Raw genomic sequence first — 7,869 nt, forward strand, 5'->3', positions numbered from 1 at the left:
CCAGTGAGCCAGGGACTGGCAACGCAGCCGCCTGCAGCCGCGTAATTAAAGACTGAGTCAGAAAACCCATGCACGAGAGACCGATCTGGGCTGGCGCCAGCAGCTCTGGCCTTTCCGCACTCCCCGGCGCTGGAGCGGGAAACCCGAGCGATGCGCAGCGCAATCTCCAACGCGCGGGAAAGCATTAAGCACCCTTTTTATTTGGGTGCCTTCTGCAGCCAAAGGTATATCTTGGGGTGGGATGGGGTACGGATGCATCATATGTCGAGACGTACTGAGAGCTGAGGGCGCTGCAAAGCAACACCAGTGCTGGAATTTAGGATTACCTCAGCAGTCCGTGCATAGAGGCTAACTGGTACTAACTACAGCAATACACCAAAAATATAAATCTCATCGCTTCATAGACATAGGAACACATGCACAGGATATATATACATTCACACACATATGTCCGTAAGTCCCGTGTGCGTATGCCTGCCCTGGCGATATATAAAACCTGTCACCACACACCGCACCTCTGCTGGCATCCGCTGCCACGCACGCAAACGCCTTAATGGCTCCGGGATGTAGATATGCACCGAGTGTGAATGCATTAAAACTCACATTACGGTACCGATACAACGGGCAGCATGAAGGGTCAGTCCCTGATGCGGCTCTGGCTCCGGTCCCGCTGAGCCACCCCACGTGCCATGGTGGGACAGACCCGGGCTGCTCCCACAGCTTTACTCTGAGCTCTGCTCAAAGCCTCCCTATAGCGACCCGCAGCCCCGGGTTTCCATGAAGATATGTGTAAAATTATTTCCCTGCCTAAAATATAGGTGACTGGCACGGAGGAGGGTGTAACAGGAAGATATTTAGAAGCTACAACTCTCCTTCCCAAGGTCAGGTCTAACATCTGCATCCCTGGGTATCCACATCCCCTTGAGAGCCTCACCACAGCTTCCCTTTGATCCAGCCTTCCCAAAAAAGGGAGTTTGAATTTTCCACTGCCTCCAAAAGCCCCACAAAACCCCGGGATGAGCCTGGGACAGCAGGGAACAGCCCAGAGCCGGGGCAGGCTCAGAGCCATCCCAGCACAACCATCATTGTGCCATTCACCTGCGGTGACGTCCCCATAGCACAGCCCTGCCGTCGGTGACACCGAATACTCCCCGACCCTCCCGGCGACCCCGCACACAGATCCTGTCCCATACCAGCACCTCCTGCCCCGGCCAACGCGGTGCCGCACGTACGCAGGAGGGGCCCGAGGCACTGCCGGAAAACCTCCCAGTGTTACATACGGAAAGGACGCAGCAAGGCAGGGGGTGCGTGGAGGGGCTCCACGGCTCCGCTCACAGCGAGACGCCCTCGCCTTAAAAATACACCATCCCACGTGGGGGAGTCGGTCCCCAGCCCTGTCCCCAGGTCCCTGGGGGTTCGGGAGGGGTGTGCAGGCAGGTCTGCACGTGAGGGGCTGCGCAGGGAGCACCGCCAGCTCAAAAGCCCTTTTTTCACCCAGTTAGTGTTTGGCCGGATCAGTCCCCGAGCCAGCGGAGCTGGGGCTGTGCAGAAACACAAACCTCTGCTCCTGGGCACTCTGCGGGGCTCAGCCCCACGGCGCAGGATCCTGCCCTGCTGCGGGTGCATCCTTCAGTCCCCACGAGCTCCAGAGAAAACCATGGGATGGGGATAGCCCCGAGGATGCTGCGTCGCCCTCCCACCATCCCCATCGTCCCCACCGGCCCCGCTGTTCCCGGTGACACCCACCTCCGCGCCAGCTCTGCGACAGGCGCTGGTGCAGGCTCCGGCTGGCGCTCTTGGCGATGAGCTGCGCCAGGTCCTCGAAGTTGAGGATGAACATGATGACGACGCCCTCCTCGTTCTTCACTGGCACCACGTCCACCAGGCAGCGGAAACACGAGGCTGCCGAGCAGAGACAGGCTCAGGGGGGGCCACGCAGAGGTGTCTGCCCACCAACCCCCCCCCCAGCACAAAACACTTTTGGCAGAAAAGTATTTTTTTAAGCACTTTGACGGGTGCAATCCCGGCCGGCGGGGAATGGAGGATTTGGAAGCCGATCTGAGCCCTGGGAAAGAGCCGGATCTCTGCATCATCCCACCTCTCACAGTTCGCATCTTGCCTCTTTTTTTTGCCCCAGACAGTCATTTATATTAATGTACTTTAGAGCAGCAATTAAAGAGTAGGTAATTAAGAACTCAGAAATCCCAGGTAGTGGTTTAACCCCATTAAGCATGCTGCTTGTAATCACGTCGTAGCTAATTGCCCTGCAATCGCCAGGCAGTTTTTAGGGACTGATTTCAGCCGTCTCCTGTCCTGGATGTGGGCAATGGGGGTGAGCCCGACCGCGTGCCCCATCCTGACCCCAGGCAGCAGGATGTGGTGGGGTCAGTGCAATGGTCCCCAGGGACATCCCCTAAAGGCACTGGCATGGAGCGGTCAGGTGCAGGCTCATCTCACTGCCGCCATGGGGAAACTGAGGCACAGTGGGGCACAAGGACTGGCTCAGTGTCCTGGGAGCGAGGGGGCATGCGGGGAGGACCCCGAACATGGCCACAGGGCACAAGGCCATATGGATTTGCCTGTTGGATCCCAGCTTGACCCTGTGGTTCTGCTTGTGCTGGCAGCCAGGCGCCAGTTTGCAATTAGGGGCACCCAAAAATACCTGCAGGTCTTTCCCAAAGCAGCAAATGGAGGATACAGGGGGGGTCTCACCCAACTTGCCAGCTTCATTCCCCAAAAATCCTTCAAAAACCCTACCGAAAGGTATAATCGCTGTGGGTCCCTTCCTTGAGCTGTCTCCTGTTGCTTTGGCACCGGTGGGAGCAGGAGCCCCTGAGCCGCAGCCACAGCCCTTCAAAACGCCCCAAACCCGCCCCGGGCTCCTACCCCAAACCTCTTAGAAATGATGGAGCAACCAGGTACCGCTGCCCGGCCGGTACAGAGCAAAGCAACCTCCTTCCATGGCAGCTTTTGCCGGGTGCAGATCCCTGATCTCGCCTTTCCCCCCTGCTCTGATTACCAGGGATTAGTGGATCCGGCAGGGATGTGCTGCCGGCCCGATCCGGAGCTCTCCTGCTCTCACCATGGCCGGGCTCCGTCCGGGAGGGGGATGTTGGCCTTTCTGCGTATAATTTTAAGGAGCTCAGGGCCTCCTGTAATCAGGAGCAGATGGCCGGCATCGGGCAACTTCAAAATCTGCCGTGACGTCAGGGATGTGCATATACACAGACACACACACACACACGCACAAGAATGGGAAAGAAATGGATACGGTGAAATCCGTTTAAAGGGCCCGGCAGCCGGGATTATTTCTTTCTTTCTTTCTTTCATCGTTGTTCACCACAGGGAGAGGAAATCCACTTAAACGCGTGAGCTGGGGAGGAGGCGGGGGGGGATTTTCAGCAGATAAACCTGGTTCGAAGGGACGCACGGGCACGCTGGGGGCTGCCCGCGTGCAGAGCCGGTGGGGATGGGAAGAAATGAGCCCTTTCCCCTCCCTTTGTCAGGATTTTTAGGGATCTAAAAGGCGAGCGGTGTCCTTTGGGTGATGCCAAGTGAGTGACGTGTCCTGTGTGATGCTAAAGTGGCATATGCCCAACGGGATGATCCGGTGCCATCCCTGGGATGCTGCGGCTCTGCCTGTGCCAACGTTGATGTGTGCAGGGGGTGTGCACGTGTGTGCTCACTCGCCTGTGTGTGTGATGCCTGGCAGCACCGGATGCTTTGTCTTTTGGTGTGTTATAAAATGAGGGTTTTTTTTCCCCCCAGGTGATTTTGAAGCATCACCAACTTCCCTAGGACGCGCAGCCCAGTGGGGTTCATTGGCATGGGCAGCCATCAGGTCCATGCTTCGCACCCCGGACTGGGAATCCTGATCCAGACGGCCCGATCCTGGCTCATGTGCTCTGCCCTGCTGCATCCCTTTCACTGCTTCACTTTTCCTTCCTAAACTCCTCCGTGGTGGTGGGAGGGGATGGCCTCTGAGCTGTTCTCATGGGGGCTAGATCCTGGCAGGCCCTATGTGGCATGGAAAGGGTTAATCCCAGGCCAGTGCTGAACAGCTGAAAACTGGGCCCAGTTACATCCAGTTGGAGGGATATAAGGAGCAGCTGGGAGGAGGTTGGGAGGCAGCTGGTGCCTGGTTTGATCCTGCAAATCTGGGAGGTGCTGAGCCTGAGCAGCCCTGGCCAGGGCTGCTGCGAGCCCCTGTGCTGATCCCAGGGGAATTGCCCCAAAAATGGCCCCACCAGTCCAGCCCCGAGGGCCAGGAGCTCGGTGCCTGGCTCGAACCTGTGTCCTGCAGCGTGGATGGCAGCAAGGGGATGATGGAGCATCAAGGATGGAGCTGGGGTGAGAGCAGCGGGGTCCCTTAAGCCTGGTCCAAAGGCAGAGCAGTCCCACAGGATTTGGGGTCTCTGGGCAGCTGTGATTTGGGGTACCCCCAGCTCCGTGGAGAGGCTGCAGCCCTGGCTGTTTCCCTGCAGTGAGCCTCCCCATCCTTCCCCCTCAAAAACTGGACTCCCCAGACCTGCTGTGGTGTTGGTGGGCTGAGCTGGCCTCGGGAGGGACCCCAGCCCTGCGCTCCCGTCTTCGTTCCTCGATTGACTGTCCCCATCCGTCTGCCAGTCTCTTCCCTTCAGCTGTTCAGCTAATCTGTCTCCATCCATCTAATTTTATCCGGCCGCCAAATGATCTCTTGGAGGAGCCCCAGGGGCATTTGCAACCTGCCTGCGCTCCGTGGCCACCGCCGTGGGGCTGCCTGCGTGCCCGTCCGGGGCGAAACCCAGCCTGGGGGCTGCAGAAAGGGCTGGGCAGGAGGGATGCGACATGGATGCTGTTTCGGAGGGTCTCACACCCAATGCGATGGGTTTGCAAAGGCTGGGAAAACCAGCTCATTCCCTAAAACCCTGGGCTGGGTTTGATCTTCCCAGCACCCAGCCCACCTCCCCCAAGGCGAGCGCTCGGAGGTTTGCGCTTTCCGACCCATCTTGTCTTCTGACCTTGATAAAAGTGAGCACTTAATAACGTTAAAAATGTCATCATTGGGGGCCCTCCCTCCCCGGCCCTCTTATCCTCCGCGGCTGCCAGTGGTTAATGCATTTGTTGGTATCATCAGTATTAAACTAATCAACAGGACATGGGGGTTTCCGAGAGCCGGACACAAACCAGTATTGTTATGAATATTAAAAAAGCAAGCTATTAATCTGCCCTCGGAGCTCTTACTGAGTCCTTCCCTCCCCCCGGCCAGGAGATTTAATCTGCAGGGTCTCATGGCAGAGTGGCTAAATCTATAGTGGTATTATATAATGGAGCAGACGAGAGGGGCTGGGAAGGGCACGGAGGGGACAGGGATGGAGACGGAGCTGTGCTCCGGGGCTGACTGGCACGCCCGGGGAGATGCTCGGGAGGGCTGAGCCTTGCTCCGGTCCGGGCATAAATCAGTGTCAGGGTGCGGTAGAAACTTCAAAGGGAAACACAGATTGCTGGGAGGCCCTAAAGCAAATCCTCGAGATGGGATGGAAAATGATGGAGGTGGGGGCTGAGCCGGTGCGAGATGGGTCGCCCTTGGGGTCTGGGGTGAGCGATGGGTGCTGGGGAGCCCCCGTGCCCAGGCCTGCATCCCCCTATGTGGGGAGGGGATGCTGCTGCTGGGGTCTGCACCGGCCCCTCTCTCCGCACCCAAACGGGGCATCGGGAGACTGAAACGCGCTGTGACACCAGACTGACAAAAATGCTCCTTGCAGAACCCCCCAAACCACTAAAATGGCCTTATTAAGTAACGGCGGCAGGACGGAGGTTACCCCCTGTGCGGTGACGAACAGCAGGGATTTCTGCGCTTAGCAAGGAGCTTGCTGATCAGAAGCAGCAGTGGAGGGGGAAAACCAGGAGCGTCGGGAGACTGAGGGTATCCGCAGACAACGCGGCCACGAGAAGGATGCCTCCAAGCCCAGCGGGATGTTTTGGGGTGCAGGTGGGAGGATGCTCCGATCCCCAGGAGCCAAAAGAGGTCCTGGATCAAGACAGGGGGTTGGCAAAATGCAGCTTAACCTCCACTGCAAGCGAAGTGAGCGGCTGCATCCCGGCCCATGGTCCTTCCCTTGCTAAATCCCCACCGGCCACAGGAATTAGTCCAGCTTAGCGCGGGGCTGTGCGGCCAAAGCTGCAGTGCTGACAGGGGCTGTCTGGCCATCCCGCGAGCCCTGTCCCCATGGCACATGGGGCCACCTCCCACTGGGGATGCAGCAGCCGGCGAGGCTGGGGATGGAGGGTTTGGGGTGGGAACACGGGGCTCTGCCAGGGCAGGGATTTCAGGAAAAAGCCTTCTGGGAAGCATCCCTGGGGGTGCTAGGGATGCTCTGGGCCCGTCCCTCTGTTTGTGGGACGTCTGGTCCAAGCACAAAGCATCTGAGAAGTAGCAGAGGATGGAAAACCTGTGTCTTCCAGCTTTGTGCCCTGATTGCGCCATCGCCGAGGCAGAGCTGGGGCAATGGGGCAGCCAAAGCTGCGGCACAGCTCTGCCGAGGATGGCAGAATCGGCCCCGCAGCGCAGGATCTCCGGGACCGGAGCATTTGTCATTGCAAGGCGGGATGTTTACAAGTCCCTGTCTGGAATCGGGCCATGGTGTCTGTCCCTTTCCCGAGGTCACAGCCCAGCTCTGCCGAGCCTGACCCTTAAAGGAACACAAAGCAAACAGCCCCAGCTTGGCTTAAAACCCATGTTTTTGTACAAGCAAAGAGCTCAAGTTGGGGTTGGGGTTTTGTCAGCTGGCCGTGCCTCCCTGCTCCTCCACCACCCGGGAGGTCCCCTCCATCCTGCCCCGTCCACCCCACGGGGCAGCAGCAGAGGGTCCCTGGGGCTGCCAGCACTGACCCCCAGCCCCGACGGTGCCAGCATCCGACAGCTGCCGGTGGGATTTGCCCTCCTGCTTCCAGTGAGCCCGTCGGGCACGTCACACGTTGCTGTTTATAAAGCTGTACAGAGAAACCTTGGCGGGATCCATCCCTGCCTGCCTTAGCCAGCGCTTCCTGGCAGCAGCTGCTGGAGAGGCGATTGCTGTGCCATGGATGTGCCCTGGCCTGGGGACAGAGGGGACATGTCACAAGTCCCCCTGTCCCCTTTGGGTGCGGTGACACCCCGCAACCCGTGCCTGCCTGGCTGCCAGCCCCGCAGGCAGCTGCCTGCTCAGGCACCCATGGAGAGCTGCGGGGGGACATCCTGAGTGAGATCAGGCGCCCCAATTGCTCTGCGACCTCCTCCCGCAGCCCCCAGGGGAAATCCTGGTTGACAGCACCAGTGTAACGAGTTTGCCGGACTGATCTGGTCCCTAATCCCCGGCCCCAGGGGACCAGCCCAAACTGCTCCTGCTGGAGAGGACCAGCCGTGGGCTCTGCCCAGGGAGGGGACGGGGACGGGGACAGGGACGGAGGGCTGGGGCTGCAGGTGACGGCTGCCCCACCAGCTGCTCCGGCTGTCTCAGCCCTGCATCTCTCCTTTCGTATTCATAAGCGTCACATTCATGCAGATTAACGGCGAAGCGCTCGGCGGGCACTGCCAGCTGCTGCCGCTCGGGCCATGCCAGCACCGTGGGGCTCAGCACCTGCGGCCTCCAGCCCCGCTCCGGGGACCCTGGGGGCTCTTGCTGGTGGCTTCATTGCAAAGCACATCACCCTCAGGGGAAAAAAAACCCACCCCTGGGTGCAGCTGAGCCCCCGCCAGCCCCCTCGGTGCCATCCCCAGGGGATGCTGGAGGGGGCTCGGCTCAGCCCTCGACACCCGCGGGGAGTGTGTCCCCGGGGGCTGGTGGGCCGTGCGGCTGCTCCTCGCCCCCGGCGGGAGCTGGTTCCGGTAATGACCCCCCCAGCTGGGGA

At 59.6% G+C, this 7,869-nt stretch overlaps 1 protein-coding gene across 3 annotated transcripts in view; it reads right to left on the minus strand.

Moving 5' to 3' along the window:
• Positions 1 to 7,869, minus strand: part of KCNH6 (potassium voltage-gated channel subfamily H member 6) — a 33,460-nt gene that overhangs the window by 19,807 nt on the left and 5,784 nt on the right. For 2 of the 3 annotated variants that reach the window (XM_059830325.1, XM_059830324.1), the window contains exon 3: positions 1,747 to 1,902. The exons of the other annotated variant lie outside the window; for it this stretch is intronic. In XM_059830325.1, the coding sequence (XP_059686308.1) occupies positions 1,747 to 1,902 (156 nt within the window). The remainder of the gene's footprint in view (positions 1 to 1,746; positions 1,903 to 7,869) is intronic. 3 annotated transcript variants of the gene reach the window in all.

Source organism: Gavia stellata, chromosome 28, assembly GCF_030936135.1.
Source record: "Gavia stellata isolate bGavSte3 chromosome 28, bGavSte3.hap2, whole genome shotgun sequence".
NCBI lineage: Eukaryota > Metazoa > Chordata > Aves > Gaviiformes > Gaviidae > Gavia > Gavia stellata.